At 36.4% G+C, this 27,966-nt stretch overlaps 1 protein-coding gene and 1 pseudogene across 1 annotated transcript in view; one reads left to right on the top strand and one right to left on the bottom strand.

Moving 5' to 3' along the window:
* IRAK1BP1 (interleukin 1 receptor associated kinase 1 binding protein 1) overlaps nt 1-27,966 on the bottom strand; it is a 41,317-nt gene that overhangs the window by 11,040 nt on the left and 2,311 nt on the right. Inside the window, exon 2 of the mRNA XM_089921759.1 lies at nt 9,894-9,959. Coding sequence (XP_089777885.1) covers nt 9,894-9,959 — 66 coding nt within the window. The remainder of the gene's footprint in view (nt 1-9,893; nt 9,960-27,966) is intronic.
* LOC149747841 (KANTR integral membrane protein-like) lies at nt 34-2,966 on the top strand (annotated as a pseudogene).

The raw sequence follows: 27,966 nt of genomic DNA, 5'->3' as shown, positions 1-27,966 counted from the left end.
ACACAGCATAATGACCAGAAGTCCATAGTTTACATTAGAGTTCATTCTTGGTGTTTTATATTCACTGGGTTTGTACAAATGTATGATGACATGCATCTATCATTATAGTTTCATACAGAATACTCTCACTGCCCTAAAATTCCTCTGTGCACCCCCTATTCATCCCACCCTCCCCCTAACTGCTGGCAACCATTGATCCTTTTACTGTCTCCATAGTTTTTCTTCTCCCAGAATGTCATATAGTTGGAGTCATACAGTTTGTAGCCTTTTCTGATTGTCTTAGTAATAGGCATTTAAGGTTCATACCTATTTTCATGGCTTGAGAGCTTATTTCTTTTTAGTGATGAATAATATTCCATTTTCTGGATGTACCAGTTTATGTATCCATTCGCCTACTGAAGGACATCTTTGTTGCTTCCAAATTTTGCGATTATGAATAAAGCTGCTATAAATATCCATGTGCACGTTTCTATGTGAGCATACATTTTCACCTCCTTTGGGTACATACTAAGGAGCATGATTGCTGCATCATGTGGTAGGAATATGTTTAGTTTTATAGGAAACTTTGTCTCCCAAAATGACTGCACCATTTTGCATTCCCACCAGGAATGAGTGAGAGCTCCTCTTGTTCCACAACCTTGTCAGCATTTGGTGTTGTCAGCATTCCAGATTTTGGCCATTCTAATAACTGTGCAGTGACATTTCATTTTTGTTTTAATTTGCATCTGGCTAATAACATATGATGTGTATCAGCTTTTCATATGCTTATTTACCATCTATATATCTTTTTTAGTGAGGCATCTGTTAAGGTCTTTGGTTTATTTTTAATTTTTCTTTTCTTACTGTTGAGGTTAAGAGTTCTTTGTGTATTTTGGATAGCAGTCCTTTAAAATAAGTGTGTTTTGCAAATATTTTCTCTGGGTCTGTGACTTTTCTTATTATTCTCCTGACATTGTCTTTCACAGAGCAGAAGTTTTTAACTGTAATGAAGTCCAGCTTACCAATTATTTCTTTCATGGATCAATGCCTTTGGTGTTGTATCTACAAAGTCAGTGTGATACTCAAGGCCATCTAGGTTTTCTCATACGTTTATAGTTTTGTGTTTTACCTTTAGGTCTATGATACATTCTGAGTTAATTTTTTGAAGCGTGCAAGGTATCTAGATACTTTTTTTTTGTATGTGGATGTCTTGTTGTTCCAGCACCAATTGTTGAAAAGTTGATTGTGCCCCATTGTACTGCCTTTGCTTCTTTCTCAAAAATCAGTTGATTATACAGGAGTCTATTTCTTGGCTCTCTATTCTGTTCCATTGATCTGTTTGTCTGTTCTTCAAACACTACTACACTATCTTGATTTTTGAAGCCTTTTAGTAAGCCTTGAAGTCAGGGAATGTCATTTCTCCAACTTTGTTCTTCTCCTTCAATACTGTATTGGCTATTCTGGTTCTTTTGCGTCTCCATATAAACTTGAATCATTTTTTTTTTCAATATCCCCAAAATAACTTACTGGGAGTTTGGTTGAGACTGCATCAAATCTATAGATCTAGTTCAGAAGAACTGACATCCTGACCATATTGAGTCTTTCTATCCATGAACATGGAATATCTCTCCATTTATTTAGCTCTTCTTTGATCTAATTCATCAGAGTGTCAAAGTTTTCCTCATATAAATCTTGTACATATATGTTGTTAGATATACACCCAAGTATTTCATGTTTTGGGGTGCTATGGAAAATTGTTTTTAATTTCAAATTCTACTTGTTTGTTGCTGGTATGTAGGAAATATTTTGTTGAATATTTTTGCCTCTATATTCATGAGAGATTGGTCTGTAGTTTTCTTATCTTGTAATGCATTTCCATAGGATTTGTGGTGATGTCTCCTTTTTCAGTTCTGATATTAGTAATTTGTTCCTTCTCTTTTTTTTCCCCCTTTAGTTTGGCCAGAAGCTTATCAATCTTATTGATATTTTCAGAGAACTAGCTTTTGGTTTCACTAATTTTCTCTATTGATTTCCTGTTTTCAATTTCACTGATTTCTGCTCTAGTTCTTATTATTTTCTTCTGCTTACTTTGGACTTAATTTGCTCTTCTTTTTCTAGTTTCCTAAGGTGGAAACATTATTTATTTTAGATTTTTCTTCTTTTTACTATATGCATTCAATGCTAAAATTTCTCTCTAAGCTGCTTTCACTGTATCTCACACATTTTGATAAGCTGTATTTTCATTTTCATTTAGTTCTAAATATTTTAAAATTTCTCTTAAGATTTCTTCATTGACCCATGTTATTTAGAAGTGTGTTGTTTAATCTCCACGTATTTTGGGACTTTCCAATTATGTTTCTGTTATTGATTTCTAGGTTAATGCCACTGTGGTCAGAGAGCAGACATTATATGATCTATCCTTTTAAATTTGTTAAGGTATAAGTTTTGGCCTAAAATGTATTTTTTGGTGGGGGGGGGAAGTAAAGGTTTACTGCAGGGCCAAGCAATGGGAATGGGTGGATTGTGCTCAAAAGACCCAAACTCCAAATGTGTTCTATCTTGGTGAATGCTCCATGAGAGCTTGAGAAGAAGAATACTGTTTTTGGAGGAAGTAATTTATAGATGTCCATTCTATCCAGTGAATTGATGGCACTGTTAAGTTCAACTAGGTCCTTACTGATTTATGCCTGCTGAATCTGTACCTTCTTGATAAAGGGAGTTGGAGACTCCAACTATGATAGTGGACTCATCTATTTCTCCTAGCAGTTCTATTAGTTTTTGCCTCATGTAGTTGGGGAATGCACGTTAAGGAGTTTTTTTTTTTGGCTGTGCCACCACGCAGCATGTGGGATCTTAGTTCCCCAACCAGGGATCAAACCCATGCTCCCTGCACTGGAAGTGCAGAGTCTTAACCACAGGACTGCCAGAGAAGTCCCCAGGGATTGTTATGGCTCTGGGAAAATTGCCCCTGTATCATTACCTAATGCCCTTCTGTATCCCTGATAACTCCTTGTTATGAAGTCTGTTGTGTCTGAAATTACAATAGTGACTCTTGCTTTCTTTTGATTAGTGTTAGCATGATTAATTTTTCTCCATGGATTTACTTTTAATCTATATATGTCTTTATATTTAAAATGGATTTCTCATAGGTAACATATAGTTGGGTAGTGTTTTTTGATGCACTTTGACAATCTCTGTCTTTTAATTGCTGCGTTTAGACCACTGATGTTCAAAGCATTACTGATATAGTTGGATTAATATCCACCCTATTCTTTACTGTTTATTTGTTGCCCTTGTTCCTTTTTCTAAGTTCTGTCTTCTGCCTTTTGTGCTTTTAAAAAAATTTTCATTTATTTATTTATTTTGGCTGTGTTGGGTCTTCGCTGCTGTGTGTGGGCTTTCTCTAGTTGCTGCAAGCAGGGAGTACTCTTTGTTGCAGTGCACAGGCTTCTCGTTGCGGTGGCTTCTCTTGTTGCAGAGCACAGGCTCTAGGTGCACGGGTTTCAGTAATTATGGCACACGGGCTCAGTAGATGTGGCTCGTGGGCTCTAGAGCGCAGGCTCAGTAGCTGTGGCACACAGGCTTAGTTGCTCTGCGGCATGTGGGATCTTCCTGGATCAGGGCTTGAACCCATTTCCCCTGCACTGGCAAGTGGATTCTTAACCACTGTGCCACCAGGGAAGCCCTTGTGATTTTAACTGAGCATTTCATGGTTCCCTTTTTTCTCCTTTCTTAGCATATCAGTTATATATTTTTAAGCTTTTTTAGTGGTTTCTCTAAAGTATGCAATACATATTTACAGCTAATCCAAGTCCACTTTTAAATAACACTATACCACTTTATGGGTTCTGTGAGTACCTTATAATAACAAAATAATCCTAATTCCTCCATCCCATCTCTTGTATCATTACAGTCATTCATTTCACTTATATATCAGCATACACAAGTATATATATAAGAAACATGCATAAGCATACAAAATTGAATATATTGTTGCTATTACTTTAAACAAACTGGTATTCACTAGATTGATTAAGAATAAGAAAAATATCTATAACACAGGGAACTCTGCTCCATATTATGTAACAACCTAAATGGGAAAAGAATTTGAAAAAGAAGAGATACATGTATCTGTATAACTGAATCACTTTGCTGTACACCTGAAACTAATGCAACATTGTTAATCAACTATAATATAAAATAAGAAGTTAAGAAAAAGAATAAGAAAAATAAAAGTATTTTACCTTCACTTACTCCTTTTTTGATGTTCTTCTTTTCTTTACATAGATCCAGGTTTCTGATCTATATTATTTTCCTTCTTTCCAAAGAACTTCTTCTAACAGTTGTTGCAAGGCAGCCCTAATGGTAACAAATTCCCTCAATTTTTGGACTTCCCTGCTGGCCTAGTGGTTAGGAGTCCGGGCTTTCACTGCAGTGGCCTTGGTTCAATCCCTGGTTGGGAAAGATCCTGCAAATTGCATGGTGCGGCCAGAAAACAAAAACCAAAAAACACCCCCACCCCCTGCAAAAACAGTCTTAGTCAAATTCCCTCAATTTTTGTCTGAGAAAGTCTTTATTTCTCCTTCAATTTTGAAGGATACTGTGTAGAGAACTCTAGGTTGGGTTTTTTTTTTCTCTCAACACTTTAAGTGTTTAAACTCCACTCTCTCTTTTCTTGTATGGTTTCAGAGGAAAAGTCAGATATAATTCTTGTTTTTCTTCCTCTATAGGTAAAGTGTTTTTACCTCTGGCTTCTTTCACGTTTTCTTCTTTATCTCTGATTTTTTGTAGTTTGAAAATAATATGCTCACCAGTAGGGGTCTTTCTGGGCATTTATTGGGGAAATTCTCTGTCATTATTGCTTCAAATATTTCTTCTGTTCCTTTCTCTCTTCTCCTTCTGGTACTCTCATTATGTGTATGTTATACCTTCTGTAGTTGTCCCATAGTCCTTGGATATTCTGGGGGTTATTTTTCCCCCAGTCTTTGTTCTCTTTGCTTTTCAGTTTTTGAGGTTTCTATTGAGATACCCTCAAGCCTAGAGATTCTTTCCTCTACTGCATCCAGTCCACTAAAAAGCCCATCAGAAGCATTCTTTGTTTCTGTTAACAGTGTTTTTGATCTCTACTATTACTTTTTGGGTCTTAGGATTTCAATCTCTCTGCTTATGTTGCCCATCTGTTCTTGCATGGTGTCTACTTATCCATTAGAGCTCTTAGCACATTAATCATATTTGTTTTAAATTCTCAGTCTGATAGTTCCAACATCCCTACCATCTCTAGTTCTGATGCTTGCACTGTCTCATCAAACTGCATTTTTTGCCTTTTGGTGTGCCTTGTAATTTTTTCCTTGATAACTGGACATGATATATTGAGTAAAAAGGACTGCTGTAAATAAGTCTTTAGTAATGTGGTGGTAAGATATAGGGAGAGGGAAAGTGTTCTACTGTTTTATGATTCTCAGTTTTTTAGTGAGCCAGTGCCTCCAGACTGAACTTCACAAGTATTTCTGAGTTGTTGTTGTTGTTGTTGTTTTCTCCTCCTCTTTAGGTAGAAGATGGCTAGAGTGGATTGGATTTCGGTATTTCCCTTCCCTCTGGTTAGTTAGGCTCTGATAATATACCAGCAGGTTAGGGTCTGCTTAACTAGTTTCTCCTGAGGACAGACTTTCTTAAGAAGAACAGAGTACTCTGGCATATTTCAAAATGGTTCCTTTTCCCCTCCCTCTGCCAGACACACTAGGGAAGTTTTTTCCCATCTTCACAGTGAGAACCTAGTCGAGCACGTGGAGGTAAATCTCACAAAACTGTGGGTCCCCCTCTATGACTGGATCCTCTAGAGTTTTAATTCTCAGAGTTGTCCACACTGAGCCTCCAGGAATTTGTCAATTATGGTTCAGAGTTTCCTACCCGGGCACCGTTTCTGGAGGTGGTTTCTGTTGTCTCTGCTCTAGTAAGCTGTGACTCACTGTGTTTGCCTGTCTGTCTCTCCAGTTTGGGGGGTAGCAGTGTGCCCTGTATGCTCACCTCTCTTATGGATCCTATAAGAGTTGTTGATTTTTCAGTTTTCTTTCAGCTTTTTACTTGTTAGGATGCAGTGGTGACTTCTAAGCTCCTAACACGTAGACTAAGAAACTGAAAGTCTGCCATTACTTTTAACCAGTTGGTGCCCTCATATTTAAAGTACATTTGTCCTATGTAGCAGCTTCCCACTAGCCATCCATTTTACATTTGGTAGTGCATATATGTTAATGCTACTCTCTCACTTCATTGCTGCATAGCACAGGGAGATCAGCTCGGTGCTTTGTGACCACCTAGAGGGGTGGGATAGGGAGGGTGGGAGGGAGGCAGATGCAAGAGGGAAGAGATATGGGGATATATGTATATGTATAGCTGATTCACTGTGTTATACAGCAGAAGCTAACACACCACTGTAAAGCAATTATACTCCAATAAAGATATAAAAAAATAAATTCTATTAATAAAAGAAAAAAAAATAAAGTATGTTTGTTGCAAGCAGCTTACAGGTGAGGTGTGTTTTTTTATACAATCTGAAATATAAGACTTCTAATGGAGGTATTTAGAATATTTATATTTAATGTGATTATTGATATGGTTACATTTAAACCTCTGATCTTGCTATACTATTTGTCTCATATTTTCTTTTTTCCCCCTCCCCATTTTCTGCCTTTTTTTGGGGGGATTGAGTATATTTTTATTATTCTATTTGATATCCTTCATTGGCTTCTTTGCTATAACTCTTGTTGTTGTTGTTAATTTAGTGTCTGCTTTAGAGTTTATAGTATATACATGTTTATCACAATCTACCTTCAGGAGATATACCATTTCATATATAAGAAACCTACAATATTCTACTTCTATTTCTCCCTTCTTGACCTTCATGCTATTGCTGTTGTATGTTTTACTTTGACATATGTTAGAATTCCTAAAGTTCGTCATTGTCATTTTTGCTCAAACAATTATCTTTTATATAGATATAGAGATATAGAGATGATATAAGAAAAATATCATATCTACCTGTGTAGTTACCATTTTCAGTGCTCTTCATTCCTTTGTGTAGATTCCTATTCCTTTTTAGTACCATTTCATTCCACCTACCCCATTTCATTTAGCATTTCTTGTATTGCAAGTCTACAGGTAATGAATTCTTTCAGCTTTCTGAAAAAGTCTATAGTTGGCCTTCAATTTTGAGCAGTATTTTTGCTGAACACAGGGTGATAATAACAAACTATAAGATAGGAGAAATATGATTTAAAAGCCCCAAGTGAGAAAGACACTGTTTTAGTTGTAATCATTGTTTATGACTGTAAGCTCAACAGAAGGGAAGAATGTGATGCAAGTGCCAAAGTGTTCAGGCGTATATGTGTTATTAGAAATGAACATTCCAGAATAAGGAAGATAATCATCTTTCTCTAATATGGAATCACAATTAGGACACGATAGTTGTAGATGCTTTAGGAGGAAATTGGTTAACAAAAGAGAGAGCTTGTCATCTAAGAAATGACCAAAGAAACTGGGGATCCTTACACTTGGAGAAGAAAAAAGTAGCATTAATATGATACTGAACCTCAAGTATATACTTCTAGGAAGAAATATTTGTTTTGTCTTTGGAGAGGTACGTAATTAAAATGGATAAGTACTAGTAAGTCAATTATTGGTTTAATGTTAGAAAATTGTATATTGATTAGATGTCTGAAAATGGAATTGGCCTTTTATATTCATACCTATCTATGTATAAAATATTTCACAACAAAGATGAAGAGTTAAAAGAAAATTAGATGAGATAACGTATGGAAAACACCTGACACACGGAAACATGCAAGGAAAAGGAGGGGGGAAACTGGTTATACTATTTTTTCTATTTAATAGACTTTTATTGAATGCCTACTATATCCCAGGTTTTTAAAATCCCTCCAACACTGAAATTGTAACAGGAAAACAACATGAGAAGTGGAAAGAGTAGAGATATAAGAATTGCAAAGCCAAGGTTTTACTCCAACCCCAAACATACAAACACCCACCCACCCTTAAAGAACTCACTTAGATAATTTCTAACTTTCAATATCTTATCTTTAAAATAAGCTGAAGCAGCAGGGTAGGCGGGAGGTTAGAAAAAGAATCTCTGAAGTGCCTTTCAGGATGAAAATTTCAGATATTATGTGAAAAGTAATGTTCTACCATCTAATCTTAGTCTGTATATTTAACTACCTGCGAGAATATTGGTATACATCAGATATTAGGTTTTGGTGTTCACTATAGCCATAGCCATAAAGCCACACATTGTTCTTTATGCGCAGGTTGGCATACTTTATACCTCATGACCCTACCGTCCTGGTCTCTGCTGATGCTGACTTAAGGGCAATCATGTATTAGACTATACTATATAAGAGTTCTGGCTACTGGGGAGCCCTATACAAAATATAATCAGATTCTCTCTTAAGAAATTCAAATACAAGACATTAAAAAGGTAAGTACAGCAAAAGGACGAGGAGTAGAGTTTAGCCAATTCCTCACTTAGCCATGTCTTACAACAAAATAAGCAGCTCTAAAGCACACTCTGTACGTGGTGGGTCAGTCCCTAGAATAAATCAGTCTGAAAAACTGGCCAGTTTTCCATGAAGCCTGGCTGAATGTTTGCAGGGACTGTTCCTTTTCCTCCTCGTGTACTTACTAGTGTACCCTCACAACAAACCCCATTAACTAAGATAACCAGAGCCCATCTATGTCCACTACAACCTGAAGTCCAAACAGGTAATAACTACTGGAGGATGCTAGAACAACTCCCAGTCTTTGACTTCCATAACATGGAATCTTACCAGACCACTCTTCATCCTGTTTTGAAAGGTATGTTTTGGTCCCCACTACTACAGAATAACATTTGCCAAATGGATCCCTAAAATATCATAAGATGGTTAAATTTTAAGTGAAGAAATTATAAATTTATTAAAGTAAGTATAGGGACAACAGCGTGTTATGGAAATTACTATCTCAAGAGGTAAGAAGCCAGGATCCTAATTTCCATTCTAATTCTTATAATATGATCTTTGAAAAATCTGAGCCTAAGCTATCTAAGCCTAAGGTCACACACTTAAAATTAGAAAAAATAATTTATTATCTGCCTGAAGGTAGGACTAGTTGATTTCTTGAGGTATTTTACACCTCTAATGGCAAAGATTCTCTGATTAGATAAACAATATTCCATTCTAATCTCATTCCTGTTTGTTTCCTGGGGCAAAGGAGGCAGCCTGACTGCCCCAAAGTACCCCAAGATGTTTGGAGCCAGGGAGAGAGAGCAGTCTTGTAACCTAGCCACAAGTACATATAACATACTCTGGTGTCATAAAATCCTGATCATACAATCTTTAAAGATAAATAAAAAGCTCAACAGTTTTAGGAACTAAATGTTTTCATTAATTGAGTGTACAAAAATATTTTGTTCTTTTTAATTTGTGCAAAGGTTGAGTAGTTTTTATTTTTAAATAAACCTGAACACAAAACAATAAAATTACATTGTGAAACAAAAGAATGTTGAAGAGTCTTTCAATCCTTTATTCTATGACTATTAATTTGCTATTTATCGGAGGAGAAGAAACTTTTCTTTTGTAGTGCTTCCTGCTCACTAGATGATAACATTACTAAAATTTTATTCACGTGGCAATTAAATGCTACCTCCCTCTGCTATTTTTATTCCACTTCAAAACAATTTCTCTTAAATCTCATTAAATTTATTTTAAAAGCTCACCCAGATATGTAACACCAAAAATGATTGAGAAAAATGATCTTTTATCAATACCATGAGAAGCATTTCTCATATACACTGAGTTTCAAGAATAAAATTAAATGCAAACTGTCCCCACAAGTCGTGCTGTTTCCAATTATTTAAGATAAGTACATACCTCTGCTTCCATGTGATATGCATTTTCTACCCTTTGAAAATCCTTTGTCACAGTTACATTTTCTGACTGAAACAGAAAGTACAAGAGTATGATTACTAAATGTTTGGCTACTAAATGCAATTACTCTAAAACATAAAGCATAAACCTGAACTTATTAAAATCAGAATGACAAAATATGCAGAAAGAACTGGTTTGCCTGGTGTTTTAAAACTTTCCTAAAAGTAACATAAAATAAATTCAGAAACTTATACATATTTGCTGAAATTTCATCATAATTGTCACTACACTTGTAGTAATTTTTACATTAGCTAGTACAAAAAGTATGAACTTAGGGTGGTGTATACATATATATATGAAGAATTATTTGTACATAAAGCATTCTGAATGTTGTAGGAATGTTAGAGTTTTAAAAATGTTTAATTTACAAATAATACAAATTTACTGAACATATCGTACACAACTTTGGGCAAGTTACTCAACATTTTTGAGATTTAGTCTCCACATTTATAAAATTAGGTTACACTACATGTGAGGTAGGAGGTAGACTGGCCCCAGGCTGAGCAGCTGGAGTGTGTCAGACTGAGCAATTGGAGCTTGTCTCCCTACCACACCCTGGCCCCTGACGACATTTCAAGGAAAAAGATAACAGCAGGAGCAGAGAGGAACTAAGCTCTGCTGCAGTAAAAAGATAAGATGACCACGTCTTCATTCTTCAGGTCAAGGAGACCTCCTCAACTTCACATGTACAGAAAAGTTCCTAGGGGATCAAAAAGGGAGGGAGCGCTAACCCAAAATATGTTCTGCCAGTCTCCTAGAGACCCTCACACTGGAATCCATCTTGGCCAAAAGATGCGCATGCACATTAGACAGGACCCTGAGTCAGATCGGATATGGGGAACAAGCAAGATGATTGGCCAGAGGAAAACAAAGACCTGGAAGATGGTCCCTACATAAGCAATTTAAACCACGCCTTTAGCGCTCTTTATTAGCGAAGATGCCCACACTCTTCTCTGAGTGTGTAGCTCTGCTTTGCTTCTGTCCTAAATAAACTGCTTTTCTTTGTGCTCTACCACACGTACTGTGCTTCTAATAAACTCTGTGTCTGCTTTACAACCTTGGTCTCTGTAAAATTCGTTTTTCAAAGAGGTCAAGAGCGAGGGCTCTGCTTCTAGCCACTAGCCCCTGGTGGTCTAGTGGTTAGGATTCCTCGTTTTCACCCAGGCAGCCCAGGTTCGATTCCCAGGCAAGGAACTAAGATCTTGCTTCAAGCTGCCATTCACTGCTGTTACCCCAAGATCACATGGGACTGTTTTGAGGATTTAATGAAAAGTTGTAAATAAAATGCTTGACACAGAAGGCACTCAGCAAACACACATGCTATATACCATTATGATATAAATATTTCCTGAAATACTGGACCCAAGCCAGTCTGTTCTTAGAAAAGTAATATTAATGCTTTTTGATTCTCTGGGTAAGTATAGGTTATATAATTCTGGTTAAAAAGTTAAATTTCTTATTTACATTTCAAAAGGGTTTTAAAATTTAGTGAAATGAATTCTTGACCTACTCCCATCCTTGGGGATAGACAGAACTTATATTTTATAAATTTTTGCATCTTTTTTTTCCCACTATTGCATTGCTTTATTTGCTGACCCCTAATAAATCGAACAGGTTATGATATTTGCTACAATCATACAATGTTGGAACTTCAGGGATGGAGCTATGGTCAACTCTTGGGCCCCACTGGTCTTTAAATGCAGTTTGTTTCTTAGATCATGGGTCCTTTGTGGCATTGGTAAGGTCACTGCCAAGAGTGACACATAGGAATTATTCAGTGCATGTTGGCCAACCAATTTCCCCTTAGGTGGATTATTTTTTTGGCTTAATCATGTCAAATACATAAAATACATATCAAAAGTTACATAGAAAATACATTAAAAATAGATACACCCCTCAATATTATTGCCAATGGTTGTCATGAAGCTTTCCCTTATGTTTTCTTTTAGTAGTTTTATAGTTTCAGGTCTTACATTTAAGTCTCTAATCCATTTTGAGTTGATTTTTGTATATGGTATGAGATAAGGGTCCAGTTTCATTCTTCTACATGCGACTATTCACCATTGTGAACATTCGATAAAGAATCCACTGTTGAAGAGCCTACCCTTTTTTTTTTTTTTAACATCTTTATTGGGGTATAATTGCTTTACAATGGTGTGCTAGTTTCTGCTTCATAACAAAGTGAATCAGTCATACATATACATACGTTCCCATATCGCTTCCCTCCTGCGTCTCCCTCCCTCCCACCCCTCCAGGCGGCCACAAAGCACCGAGCCAATATCCCTGTGCCATGCGGCTGCTTCCCACTAGCTATCTACCTTACGTTTGTTAGTGTATATATGTCCATGACTCTCTCTCACCCTGTCACAGCTCACCCTTCCCCCAAATTTTTGTATCTTTAAAAATATATGCTAAATAAAGAATATTATGCCCAATAATGATTTAATTATAAGTTATTTGGTAAGGGATTTAGCTGCACCTGAATTTTAAGGTATACACTAATTTCAAGCCATTATATGACCTAGAAAATTCTAAAAAGCTTTAACCTGAAAATCTGAACTTAAGTTCTAATTATAGCTCTGATGTCTGTTACCATGAAAATATTCATTTTTTATGATGAACGTAATATTTACTCATTGTAGAAAAATTACAATATGGATATAGATAAAATAAACCAGTACTGTATACATTGTTTGAAGTTGAAAACATGAAACTTGAAACATAAAGCATTTCTGTCATTTAATATTCTCTTATGACATGTAAACATATCTTCTATTTTCTTGGATGTCTTTTTTTCATTTTTCCCCCACTTCACTTAATAAATACATATAAAACTTCTGATTAAAAAATTATTAGAGAAATAATTTTAGGAAAGGTAGCTGAAAAGAAAGTAGCTTTTACTGTTGCACTTAACAATGTTATTGCTTTTATAAAAATAATATATGCTAATTAATGAATATCTAATACTAGAGAAAAGAACAAAGTAATAAGTCTCTAAACCCAGCAGTATTAAAATTTCAGGGCTTCCCTGGTGGCGCAGTGGTTGAGAGTCCGCCTGCTGATGCAGGGGACACGGGCCCGTGAACCATGGCCGCTGAGCCTGCACGTCCGGAGCCTGTGCTCCGCAACGGGAGAGGCCACAACAGTGAGAGGCCCGCGTACCGCAAAAAAAAAAAAAAAAAATTTCAGTAAACATTTTAAGTCATCTATCAATGCATATAAACATATCTATGTATAGTCTGTCTATGTATAGACTTTTCCATAAATGAAATTATACTCTACATGCTGTTCTGTAACCTTTTAATAACCTTTATTTTAGAAAAAATTAAAATCTACAGAAAAGTTGCTAAGATAGTATACAGTTCCATATAGCTCAGTTTCAGATTTCTCTGATGTTATCATCTTTTATTACCATGGTGCATCTGTCAAACTAAAAAACCATCATTGGTATATAACCATTAACTAAACTCCAAACTTTATTTGCATTTCACCAATTTTTCTATTAATGTTCTTTTACTATTTCAGAATCCAATCCGTGATACCACATTGCATTAATTCATCATGTCTCCTGTAATCTAAGAGAATTTCTCAGTCTTCTCTTGTTTTCATAAACTTGAAGGTTTTGATCAGGTATTTTGCAGGATGTCCCTCAATTTGGGTTTGTTTGGTAGCTCTTCCTCATGGTCAGACCACGGTTATAGGCTTTAGGAAAGAAGCGCCCTTCTCATTGCAACATATCAGGGGGGTACATGATATCCATGTGACATTACTCATGATGTTAACCTTGATCACTTGGTTAAGGTAATGTCTGACAGGGTCCTTTACTGTAAAGGTACTATTTTTCCCTTTCCATGTTTTATTCATAGAAGGCAAGTCACTAAGTCTAGCCCATATTCACTCAATAACTACATTATTTATTTTGTTGCTCAAATTGTTCTAGCTTTGGCTATTGAGACTTCTTTCAGGTTGGATCTTATATCCCTTTGACATCCATCCATCCTTTTATTTTTTGAGCACTTCCTTACTTTCTGGTGCAAGATGCTATAGGCTCATGTTGTGGTTTCCCTGCCCAGCCCTAGAATCAGCCACTTCACTAAGAAGCTTACCACCTTTTCTTTGAGATTGCTATTTAGAATCAAGACCTGGGTGTTGAGACTGCTCATCACTACTCAAGTGTCATTCTGTGTAGGCCCCCTCAGTGGACAGAGTTTGATAATACATTTATGTGTACAAACTCACATATACACATATATCTACAATTGTTTCTGTATCTATCCATCTGCACATATTCCAAGCTAAACATGAGTTCACCTTGATGTTTCCAACTCTCATTAAGAACCACAGAGTTCATTCTAAACTTCCTTTCTTATCTGTAACTTCCCTCTACAATAGTGAGAAACCTGGCTCCCATCACCCACCAACCACTTACTATTTTTCAAGCCTACTATACATATAAAGCAGTTTCAGAACTGTTAACCAGCATCCCCTTGGAAAACAAATTTACTAACTGGAGGATAGTATTTACGTATCTTTCATCTTTATCCTTAGTTTCTAGTAAAACACAATTTTCCAGACTGACTTAGGACACTCCTCTCACCTCCCACCCCCATGTTCAGTGCAGTTATTTCACTCATTTGTAATAGAGTTAGGTTCATCTGTCACAGTCTGGATTTTGTCCTGGAACTGATCTTTTTTCGATGTCTTTTTTTTTTTCAATTTGCATACATTCATGTTCTCTCTTTGTGATTTACAGTTTTATGGGTTTTGACAAATGTATTCACCACCCCAGAACCACAAAGAATAGTTCTTTCCCTTGAAAAGTTCCTCTGTGCATCTCCTTTATAGTCAACAACTTTGCCATCCAACAACCCCTGTCCACTGATTTATGTCCCTATAGTTTTCCCTTTTCCAGAATGTCACATGAATGGATCATAAAATATAAACCTTTTGGATCTGGCTCCTTTCACTTATAATATCTAAGATTTGCCCATGTTCTTCTGTCAATCAATAGCCTGTACCTCTTTATTGCTGAAAAATTTTCCAATGCACGGATGTAACAGTTATCCATTCCCCTGTTGAAGACATCTTGGTCGCTTCCAAGTTCTAAAGTTTTAGTTTTAGCAATTGATGAATAAAGCCGCTATAAACTGCTTGCACAAATTTATATGTGAACATAAGTCTTTGATTCTCTTGTGGGTTAATGGTTCCCATGGTAGTCTAACTTTATAAGGAACTGTAAGACTCTTTCGAAGTGGCTGTACCATTTTGCAATCTCACCAGAAATGAATGAAAATTTCTGTTGTTCTACATCTTTGCCCGCATTTGCTATCATCAATGATATTGGATTTCAGTCATTCTAATAGGTGCATAGTGCCATCTCATTGTGGTTTTAATTTGCATTTCTTTAATGACAATGTGAAGGATCTTTTCATGTGTTTACTTGCCATCTGTATATATTCCTTGGTGAAGTATATGTTCAGATATTTTGTGCTTTTTAATTGAGCTACTTGTTTTTTTATTATTGAATTGAGTTCTTTATATATTCTTGATGCAAGTCCTTTATCAGATATGTAATTTGCAAATTATTTTCTCCCAGGCTGTAGAATGTCTTTTTTAAGACTTTATTTTTTTGGTGCAGTTTTAGGTTCACAGCAAAATTAAGTGGAAAGTACAGAGATTTCGCATACGCCCCCTGCCCCCCACATGCACAGCCTCCCCATTATCAGCATCCCCACTAGAGTGGCGCATTGGTCACAACTGATGAACCTACACTGACACATCATGATCACCCAAAGTCCACAGTTTACATTAGGGTTCACTCTTGGTGTTGTATATTCTGTGGGTTTGGACAAATGTATCATAATATGTATCCACCACTATTGTAGCAAACAGTATTTTCACCACCCTAAAAATTCTCTGTGCTCTGACTCTTTATTCCTCCCTCTCTCCCAAACCCTGATCTTTTTAATGTCTCTATAGTTTGCCTTTTGTAGACATGTCATATAGTTGAAACATTAACATATGTAGCCTTTTCAGATTGGCTTCTTTCACTCAGTAACATCCATTTAAATTTCTCCCATGTCTTTTCATGGCTTGATACCTCATTGCATTTTGGCACTGAAAAATACTCCATTGTCAGTTTATTTATCCAGTCAGCTTCTGAAGGACATCTTTGTTGCTCCCAAGTTTTGGCAACTGGATTGTCTTTTCATTTTCTTAACAATTTCTTTCACAAAGCAAAAGTTTTTAATTTTGATAAAGTTCAATTTACATTTTTGTTTGTTTTTTCATGGATTGTGCTTTTGGTAATGTAACTAAAAAGTCATTTTCAAACCCAAGGTCACATAGATTTTCTCCTTTACTTTCTTCTTCTTTATGTTTTACATTTAGGCCTATGATCCATTTTGAACACATTTTTGTGTAAGATGTGAAGTACTTGTTGAGGTTCACTTTTTGCATATGGACATTCAACTGTTATGACACCATTTGTTGAAAAGACTCTCCTAACTCTACTGAATTGCATTTATACCCCTAGTGTTTTCCTCTCTGAGGAGGAAAAAATTCTTAGAAGCATTTTCGTTTAGTTTATCCCAGTGACTCTTAAAGCAAATGTGTGTAGTTTAAAGGCAATATACGTAAGATAGTTACCTTGCTTATAAATGTAGTAACATATTTAATAAACACTGAAATTCCAAATATTATAGGGAATAAGGAAATAAAAATTGCCTCTTGGCAATCAGAATATAAGCAGTTTTCAACACGACACAGACAGAACCAAAGTTTCTAACAGAAACTAACTGAACTGCAACAGCAAAAGTGATTAACATTCTTTCTCTGCTTGATTGCTGCCTTTACAGAAGCCAACTCTATCCTAACTTTAATCCTCTGGGTTTCCTGTGAAAAAAATGAATAAAATAGCCAATCACCAAACTGCCCCTTCTTCACTGATCCTTCCTTAGAACCACTCACAGCACAAGTCCAAAACCTATAAGAGGTCTCTCCTTACTCCCCCTTTCTGAAACACTCTTAAGGTCCTTTGAGATGCATTCTTGTTTGCTACATCATGCTAAATAAACCTAAATTTGTTTCGCTACAGATATATTCCTGATGTGTTTAGCTGGTGGGATCCCACACAAAGCATGAGATTTTTTTTTTTATCTATAGGGCAGTGGAACTCAACCAGAGGGTGCTTTTGCTCCCCACAGGACATTTGCTATGTCTGGAGATATACTTTGATTGTCACAATGGCTTGGGAGAGTACATGGCTGTGATGCAGTGATTAGACAAAGTGAACAAGTGTCCTTGTTTACCAGGAACTGAGGAGATTCCTGAGACATGGGGCTTTCAGTTGTAAAACTGGGACAGTCCTAGGTAAACTGGGATAAGTTGGTCACCTTATAGGTAGTGGCCAGGAATGCAGCTAAAATATTCTACAGTGCACAGGACAGCCCCTCCCAACAAAGAATTATCTAGTCCAAGATGTTAATAATAGTGCCGACATTGGGAAATCCTGCCATACTGGTGATAAACTAAAAAATATTAAAATATACAAACCTAGTCCATTAAGTTTTCCCAAGTAAGCTACTGATATTTTATATTTAAATACAAAAGACAGAGTTTTAAAATACAAAATGGTCAATATAAGAATAACTATTTAAATCTATGAAAGAAGCAAGGTAACATTCTAAATAGCCATAAAAAACCGCATGTTATTATAGGAATAAACTTAAAAAGGGTAAACAAAAGAAAACCATAAAAGTTTACAGAAAAAAAGCTCAAATGGACTAGGAAAACTACTGTAAACTCAGCAATTCTCCTGAAATTAATATATAAACAATACAAAATATGAACAGATATTTTATTTATAGAATAAAATATAGAATTTTCCATTGTCTGGATTTCCTGATAACATCCCCATGGTGTCGTTTAACATGTCCCTTGCAGGAAACCTTTTCAGTAGAAGAGTAATGAGGGGAGAACTTGCCCTACAAATGTTTTACAAAGATGTAATAATTTAATGTGGTACTAACACAACAAGGTGACCAAAAGAACTAAAAAAATCTGAAATAAAGAATGTCTGAATACCACAAATATAATACCAGTAACATTTCAAAACAATAGGCACAACAAACAATATGGAATCCTCATGTCTACATTCTGCCCCTACTCTCTCTGAGCAGCAACTATGTGGTTCAAGGTAAGCCCTGACAGGTCTAAACCATTCAGGATTACACATCTAACTTGCCACAGAATTACGTTAAAAAATGGGCAGAAATCAAATCTAATCTAATTAGTGTATAGCATTTCTCTGGCCACAAAGACAAGTTGAGGTTGTCCACTTAGAGTGAACTACAGGAATTTTTATTTTTACGTGGTTGCAGGAAATAAGAACCATTGTCTTTCTCTTTATGGTACCGTATGTCATGAAAGGCTTGGGAGTGGGGCAGTCATTTTGGTATCATACAGAAAGCTGCAGGTAAAGCCAAGAGAACTACATCAAAATAGAGCCTTGACCATTGCATAAGTGAAAACCATAATACAACTTGACCATAAGGTCAAAAAAAGCAATAATTTTTATTTTTAAGGGCAGTTGAGTTACATTCTTGCACATGCAGTAAGGGAAAGATAGACTTCAATAAATGATTTCGATATAGAAATACAGACTTCAAAAAATGATTTCGGTTAGTACAGCAACTTACCCATTTAGGAGAAAACAAAACCCTTTTCCTTATAACAAAATAAATTCCAAATGTAGTAAATATTTAATGTACTACAAAGGGTCCCTAAAATTTCCAGGAAATATTAGTTAATGGTTTTATGGCCTCAGGCTTGGGAAGGACCCAATAAGCATTACACCAAAGTCAGAAAACATATTGAAAACATTAATGAATTTGACTAAATAAATCTTTAAAATTTTGAACGTTTAATACTGTAAACAAAGTTACATGGCAAATATGAAATTGGGAAAATGTTTGCACTATATGAGGGCTATTGATAATCTTAATTTTTAAAGTTCTCATAAATTAGTAAAGAAAAGATAAGAGAAAATTGGCAAAATATTATGAACTGGCAATTACATGAAAAAATTTTAACCTCAAATGTAAAAAACCAAAGCATAAGAAATAACAACATTTTTTGGACTACTGAACTGGCAAAGTTAAGAAGAAAATAATGCCTACTGTGCCAAGGATATATTTCTAGTGAAGAATATATTTCTTCCTTGAGTGTAACTTTTCATAAGCCTTAAAAATATGCATAAGCCAGGAACTAATGTCAAAAGAACATAATGAATAACATGTACAAATACCTAACAAGGATATTCATTTTGTCACCATTTTTAATAATGAAAAACTGAAGCCAACTCATATGATATGTTCAGTCTATTCCCACCACTCCCTATCTTTATTTGGGTGCACCCAGAAAGACTCTGAGACAAGGATTTGAGTACAAGCAGTTAATTTTTAAGATGATTCCAAGAAACACCACAGCGGAGTAGGAAGTGAAACAGAGAAGGAAAGAAAGCCGTTGAAGGGTGTGTTGTCAAGCAGTCACTACTGTGGGCAACTGAAACTTACTCCTGCAGAGAAACTCTAGGAGCTGGGGTAGAACACATGCCTTAGAGCTATCCTCCCCAAGGGTGAAGGAATCTGGAGTCTCTTTCCACTCACTACCCTCAGCTGTTAGTTGAAGGCTGCTGGAGCAGGGGGAGGGGCTGCTAATTTTCTGGTAGTGTTTTCGGGCCCACCTGTAGGTAGAGTGGCTTCCTGCAGCCAGGGAAAGCTGTCAGAGAATGCACAAGTGTTGGCAGATATAAGGCGGGCCTGCACGTGCACCAATGTGAAGAGCCAAGGGAAGCAAATGTGGGGTATCAACAGCATCTGCTGCACCCTCTACCTGAACCTCAGTCACCTGCTGCCAAGACAATAAAGCAGCAACATGGTATAGTGGTTAAAGAGCGTGGGCTCTGAGGTCAAAGTTCTTGACAGGAGTCTAAACTCTACCCCTTCCTACCTAGGTGATCTTGGTCAAGCTACCTGCTAATAATCACTCTGGTCCCGAGAGTTCTCATCTGTAAAACAGCCACTGAGATACCAGTCTCATACAGCAGGAGTGAACATCAAATGAGATAACATTTGTAGAAAGTCTAGCAATAGTAAGCAGTTTTTTATTATCAATAATATCCAACCCCTCAGTATGGCACACAAGGCCTTCCTCCGTGCTCTGCCTACAGCTTTCTTCCTCAGTCTGATCTCGTAATTCCCCTGCATTTTCTCCAGGCACTCCTGTGTTCTAGCCATGCTGAACTGCACATAGTGCTTTGGACACATACGCTTGCTGCATTCTCGGGTGGAACTGAAATGCTTTCCCTTCAGCCATTGTTTAAGACTTGATACAAGTGTCACTTCCACTATGAAATCTTTCTGGAATTCCTCAAGTAAAATGAACATTATTCCCTTTCTTACTCTGCTGTACTGTATCACGTACATACTTTCATCACAACACTACATATTAGTCTAGTCCTGTAATGAGACTCCTTCAGCACAGTGCCTAAGTTTTACTCATTCTCTATTTCTGGTGTCTAGCAACATGCCTGAGGCATCCATTACACATTTATCAAAAAATACAATTATGAATAGGCAAACATTGGAGCTTACAGCCTATGGGGGGAACATACAAACCAGAAAACAAAATAATTACATGTCGTGTTAAATGCTATTTAAAAATGAAGTGATAGAGATGTTTAATTAATGTTTTATGGTTGAATGGTAAATACTGCTTAGAACTTTAAAACATTTTTCCATGAAAACAACACTAAAAATGAGGGTTATGCCTTCACATGTGAAACTATATATCACCATAAAACTATATGATCTACACGATTGTTGAACTAATAGTTTATTCATTTAGTGCTTCATTCATTTTTTTCTTTTATTCATTTAAAAACCATTTTCTAAGTACACATTATGTGATATGTATGAAACATAATCCATCAATACAAAGCAAACAAGAGACAAAACGGTCTGTGCTCTGGAGAGCTTCAGAATTTGGAGGAGAGACAAGGAGAGCAACAATTATAATATAGAGTGATACGTTTTATTAAAGGTGGGGAATGGAGTGTGGTATGGCAGGGACTAGTGCTACGTTAGGAAAAAAGTGCTAAGGAGGTGAACTTGGGCTGGATTTTAAAGGAAAAAAATGGGAGTCAGTTAACGAGGGGAGAGAGATGACAGGAAATGACAGAAAGTTAGGCTCCATCTATTAAGCAAAAGAATTTGGAATATGAGGGTCCCTTTAAGCAGGGGAGTGATGTTTATAAACCCAGATTTTAAAGTTTAAAATGAATAAAGACTTTGTGAAGACACATTATAATTCATCCTGGAAAGTAATATAATTTAATTTTTGCATATCTACTGAACAAATTATTTACATGACTGCTTTCCTCCATCAGCAGAGATAACTGGGAGATTAATGACCTTTGTATGTCTTGTCTTGAGCACTAAGTCTAAATGTAATTATAAATTGGATGTAGTGATTTACTTGGTTTTACATATTAGAAGTTACAGCCATGTGAGCTCCGTGTACATTTTAAGTAAATAACTTAAGATTTAGTTACATTATTCAAACAGGCCTGTAGCACTGGCAGCAGCTTTTTTGAGAAAATATTTTTTATATATTAATTCACTTTATTCACATAATTTATAATTAGCATTAGAATTCTTCTAAACTGTAAAATCATTTAGAGACATCTTTTCAAAATGTTTTTTAAAATAACTCTATGTTTATAGATGCAGTACAAATGTATTTTCTCCTTAAAATAAAGACTTGCTTTTTCAGGGTGTGTCATTTCTAACAAAAGCACTTTCATGAACTCAATGTTCGGAGGGCATAAATCACAGCTCTGGCCTTTAGAGTCCTACTCTCTAAAATGAGTGAACTGAGACAATGACCCATGCTGTGCTTTCTCATTCTCTTTCATTCTAATTATCCGGAGCCTAGGCTAGTTGGAAGAAACATAGATTTTGGTTTCAGGAACACAGAAGTTCAAATACAGCCCTGGCTGAAGTTCAGAGCATTACTTAACTTCCTTAAATCTGCAAAGTGGGGATATTAAAACCTGCCTAACAGGGCTGTTGTGCTGATTAAATAAGGCTGGTTCATTTTTTTCTTCTTTTCTTAGAAGTAGGCTTAAAACAAGATTTATTTAGCTATGTGTCTCATGGACATCTCTGGTAAGTAGAAGTATTTCATATATGTGGCATCTACAATATACTGGCTTAATTTTCTTTTTAAGCTACAAAAGAAAAAATTTGGAGAGATTTTTTGAGTCTTTATAAAAAGAAAATGGGTGCAATTCCACACCCCCTCGCGGGCCCCACGTTATTGTTTGCATAAAAATACTGAAGTATCACTTCATGCAAAGCTTTACCGGGGGAAGACCTTCAAGATGACGGAAGAGTAAGACGTGAAGATCACCTTCCTCCCCACAAATACATCAGAAATACACCTACATGTGGAACAACTCCTACAGAACACCTACTGGATGATGGCAGAAGACCTCAGACTTCCCAAAAGGGTCTTGGTGCTCCGGTGGGGAGTCAGCCTATGTCTCTGAGGTGGAGAGCTGAGTTCAGGACACTGGTGCACCAGAGACCTCCCGGCTCCATGTAATATCAAAGGACAAAAGCTCTCCTAGAGATCTCCATCTCAATGCTAGGACCCAGCTCCACTCAACAACCAGCAAGCTACAGTGCTGGACACCCTATGCCAAACAACTAGCAAGACAGGAACACAACCCCACCCATTAACAGAGAAGCTGCCTAAAATCATAATAAGGTCACAGACACCCCAAAACACACCACTGGACGAAGTCCTGCCAACCAGAAAGACAAGATCCAGCCTCATCTACCAGAACACAGGCACCAGTGCCCTCCAGGAGGAAGCCTACACAACGTACTGAACCAACCTTAGCCACTGGGAGCAGACACCAAAAACAATGGGAACTACGAACTTGAAGCCTGAGAAAAGGAGACTCCAAACACAGTAAGTTAAGTAAAATAAGAAGACAGAGAAACACACAGCAGATGAAGGAGCAAGATAAAAACCCACCACACCTAACAAATGAAGAGGAAATAGGCAGTCTACATGAAAAAGAATTCAGAGTAATGATAGTAAAGATGATCCAAAATCTTGTAAACAGAATGGAGAATACAAGACGCATTTAACAAGGACCTAGAAGAACTAAAGAGCAAACAAACAATGATGAACAACACAACGAAAGAAATTAAAAATTCTCTAGAAGGAATCAATAGCAGAATAACTGAGGCAGAAGAACGGATAAGTGACCTGGAAGATAAAAGAGTGGAAATAACTACTGCAGAGCAGAATAAAGAGAAAACAATGAAAAGAACTGAGGACAGTCTTAGAGACCTATGGGACAACATTAAACGCACCAATATTGGAATTACAGGGGTCCCAGAAAAAGAACAGAAAAAGAAAGGGACTAAAAATATTTGAAGAGATCATAGTTGAAAACTTCCCTAATATGGGAAAGGAAATAGTCAATCAAGTCCAGGAAGCACAGAGAGTCCCATACAGGATAAATCCAAGGAGAAACACACCAAGACACATATTAATCAAACTATCAAAAATTAAATACAAAGAAAAACTAATAAAAGCAGCAAGGGAAAAACAACAAATAACATACAAGGGAATACCCATAAGGTTAACAGCTGATCTTTCAGCAGAAACTCTGCAAGCTAGATGGGAGTGGCAGGACATATTTAAAGTGATGAAAGGGAAAAACCTACAAGCAAAATTACTCTATCCAGCAAGGATCTCATTCAGATTCAATGGAGAAATTAAAACCTTTACAGACAAGCAAAAGATAAGAGAATTCAACACTACCAAACCAGCTTTACAACAAATGCTAAAGGAACTTATCTAGACAGGAAACACAAGAGAGGGAAAAGACCTACAAAATCAAACACAAAAACAATTAAGAAAATGGTAATAGGAACATACATATCGATAACTACCTTAAATGTAAAGGGATTAAATGCTCCAACCAAAACACATAGACTGACTGAATGGATACAAAAACAAGACCCGTATATATGCTGTCTACAAGAGACCCACTTCAGACCTAGGGACACATACAGAAAGTGAGAGGATGGAAAAAGATATTCCAGGCAAATGGAAATCAAAAGAAAGCTAGAGTAGCAATTCTCATCTCAGACAAAATAGACTTTAAAATAAAGACTATTACAAGAGACAAAGAAGGACACTACATAATGATCCAGGGGATCAATCCAAGAAGATATAACAATTGTAAATATTTATGCACCCAACACAGGAGGACCTCAATACATAAGGCAAATGCTAACAGCCACAAAAGGGGAAATCGGCAGTAACACAGTCATAGTAGGGGACTTTAATACCCCACTTTCACCAATGGACAGATCATCCAAAATGAAAATAAATAAGGAAACACAAACTTTACATGATACATTAAACAAGATGGAATTAATTGATATTTATAGGACATTCCATCCAAAAACAACAGAATAAAACTTTTTCTCAAGTGCTCATGGAACATTCTCCAGGATAGATCATATCTTGGGTCACAAATCAAGCCTTGGTAAATTTAAGAAAATTGAAATCATATCAACTATCTTTTCCAACCACGATGCTATGAGACTAGATATCAATTACAGGAAAAAATCTGTAAAGAATACAAACACATGTAGGCTAAACAATACACTACTAAATAACCAAGAGATCACTGAGGAAACCAAAAAATACCTAGAAACAAATGACAATGAAAACACGATGACCAAAAACCTATGGGATGCAACAACAGCAGTTCTAAGAGGGAAGCTTATAGCAATACAATCCTACCTCAAGAAACAAGAAACATCTCAAATAAACAACGTAACCTTACATCTACAGCAATTAGAGAGAGAAGAACAAAAAAAAAACCCAGAGTTAGCAGAAGGAAAGAAATCATAAAGGTCATATCAGAAATAAATGAAAAAGAAATGATAGCAAAGATCAATAAAACTAAAAGCTGGTTCTTTGACAAGATAAAATTTATAAACCATTAGCCAGACTCATCAAGAAAAAAAGGGAGAAGACTCAAATCAACAGATTTAGAAATGAAAAAGGAGAAGTTACAACTGACACTGCAGAAATACAAAGGATCATGAGAGATTACTACAAGCAACTACATAACAATAAAATGGATAACTTGGAAGAAATGGACAAATTCTTAGAAAAGCACAACCTTCCAAGACTGAACCAGGAAGAAATACAAAATATAAACAGACCAATCACAAGCACTGAAATTGAAACTGTGATTAAAAATCTTCCAACAAACAAAAGCCCAGGACCAGATGGCTTCACAGGCAAATTCTTTCAAACATTTAGAGAAGAGCTAACACCTATCCTCAAACTCTTCCAAAATATAGCAGAGGGAGGAACACTCTCAAACTCACCCTATGAGGCCACCATCACACTGACACCAAAACCAGACAAAGATGTTACGAAGAAAGAAAACTACAGGCCAATATCACTAATGAACCCATATGCAAACATCCTCAACAAAATACTAGCAAACAGGATCCAACACCACATTAAAAGGATCATACACCATGATCACATTGGGTTTATCCTAGGAATGCAAGGATTCTTCAATATACGCAATATCAATCATTCTGATAAACCATATTAACAAACTGAAGGAGAAAAACCATATGATCATCTCAATAGATACAGAAAAAGCTTTCGACAAAATTCAACATCGATTTATTATAAGAACCCTCCAGAAAGTGGGCATAGAGGGAACTTACCTCAATATAATAAAGGCCATATATGACAAACCCACAGCCAACATCGTTCTCAATGGTGAAAAACAGAAACCATTTCCTCTAAGATCAGGAACAAGACAAGGTTGCCCACTCTCACCACTATTATTCAACATAGTTTTGGAAGTTTTAGCCACAGCAATCAGAGAAGAAAAAGAAATAAAAGGAATCCAAATTGGAAAAGAAAAAGTAAACTTGTCACTGTTTGCAGATGACATAGAGAATCCTAAAGATGCTACCAGGAAACTACTAGAGCTAATCAATGAATTTGGTAAAGTGGCAGGATACAAAATTAATGCACAGAAATCTCTTGCATTCCTATACACTAATGATGAAAAATCTGAAAGAGAAATTAAGGAAACACTCCCATTTAGCATTGCAACAAACAGAATAAAATACCTAGGAATAAACCTACCTAAGGAGACAAAAGACCTGTATGCAGAAAACTATGAGACACTGATGAAAGAAATTAAAGATGATACAAATAGGTGGAGAGATATACCATGTTCTTGGATTGGAAGAATCAACATTGTGAAAATGACTATACTATCCACAGCAATCTACAGATTCAATGCAATCCCTATCAAACTACTAATGGCATTGTTCACAGAACTAGAACAAAAAATTTCACAATTTGTATGGAAACACAAAAGACCCTGAACAGCCAAAGCAATTTTGAGAAAGAAAAATGGAGCTGGAGGAATCAGGCTCCCTGACTTCAGACTACTACAAAGCTACAATAATCAAGAGAGTATGGTACTGGAACAAAAACAGAAATATAGATCAATGGAACAGGATAGAAAGCCCAGAGATAAACCCATGCACATATGGTCACATTTTTGACAAAGGAGGCAAGAATATACAATGGAGAAAAGACAGCCTCTTTAATAAGTGGTGTTGGGAAAACTGGACAGCTACACGTAAAAGAATGAAATTAGAACACGCCCTAACACCATACACAAAAATAAACTCAAAATGGATTAAAGAACTAAATGTAAGGCCAGACACCATCAAACTCTTAGAGGAAAACATAGGCAGAACACTCTATGACATAAATGACAGCAAGATCCTTTCTGACCCACCTCCTAGAAAAATTGAAATAAAAACAAAAATAAACAAATGGGACCTAATGAAACTCAAAAGCTTTTGAACAGCAAAGGAAACCATAAACAAGATGAAAATACAACCCTCAGAATGGGAGAAAATATTTGCAAAGAAGCAACTGACAAAGGATTAATCTCCAAAACATACAAGCAACCCATGCAGCTCAATATCAAAAAAAGAAACAACCCAATCCAAAAATGGGCAGAAGGCCTAAATAGACATTTGTCCAAAGAAGATACACAGATTGCCAACAAACACATGAAAGAATGCTCAACATCATTAATCATGAGAGAAATGGAAATCAAAACTACAATGAGATATCTTCTCACACCTGTCAGAATGGCCATCATCAAAAAATCTACAAACAATAAATGCTGCAGAGGGTGTGGAGAAAAGGGAACCCTCTTGCACTGTTGGTGGGAATGTAAATTGATACAGCCACTATGGAGAACAGTATGGAGGTTCCTTAAAAAACTAAAAATAGAACTACCATATGACCCAGCAATCCCACTACTGGGCATATACCCTGAGAAAACCATAATTCAAAAAGAGTCATGTACCACAATGTTCATTGCAGCTCTATTTACGATAGCCAGGACATGGAAGCAACCTAAGTGTCCATCGACAGATGAATAGATAAAGAAGATGTGGCACATATATACAATGGAATATTACTCAGCTATAAAATGAAACGAAATTGAGTTATTTGTAGTGAGGTGGATGGACCTAGAGTCTGTCATACAGAGTGAAGTAAGTCAGAAAGAGAAAAACAAATACCATATGCTAATACATATATATGGAATCTAAAAAAAAAAAAAGTTCTGAAGAACCTAGGGGCAGGACAGGAATAAAGACGCAGACGTAGAGAATGGACTTGAGGACACGGGGAGGGGGAAGGGTAAGCTGGGACGAAGTGAGAGAGTGACATGGACATATATACACTACCAAATGTAAAATAGATAGCTAGTGGGAAGCAGCTGCATAGCACAGGGAGATCAGCTAGGTGCTTTGTGACCCCCTAGAGGTGTGGGATAGGGAGGGTGGGAGGG

Source organism: Delphinapterus leucas, chromosome 12 (assembly GCF_059928025.1).
Source record: "Delphinapterus leucas isolate spDelLeu-1000000601 "Yukka" chromosome 12, BTC_Dleu_Yukka2, whole genome shotgun sequence".
Classification (NCBI taxonomy): domain Eukaryota; kingdom Metazoa; phylum Chordata; class Mammalia; order Artiodactyla; family Monodontidae; genus Delphinapterus; species Delphinapterus leucas.
Note: the sequence above shows the minus strand (reverse complement) of the source record. Positions and strands in the feature narration are given on the sequence as shown.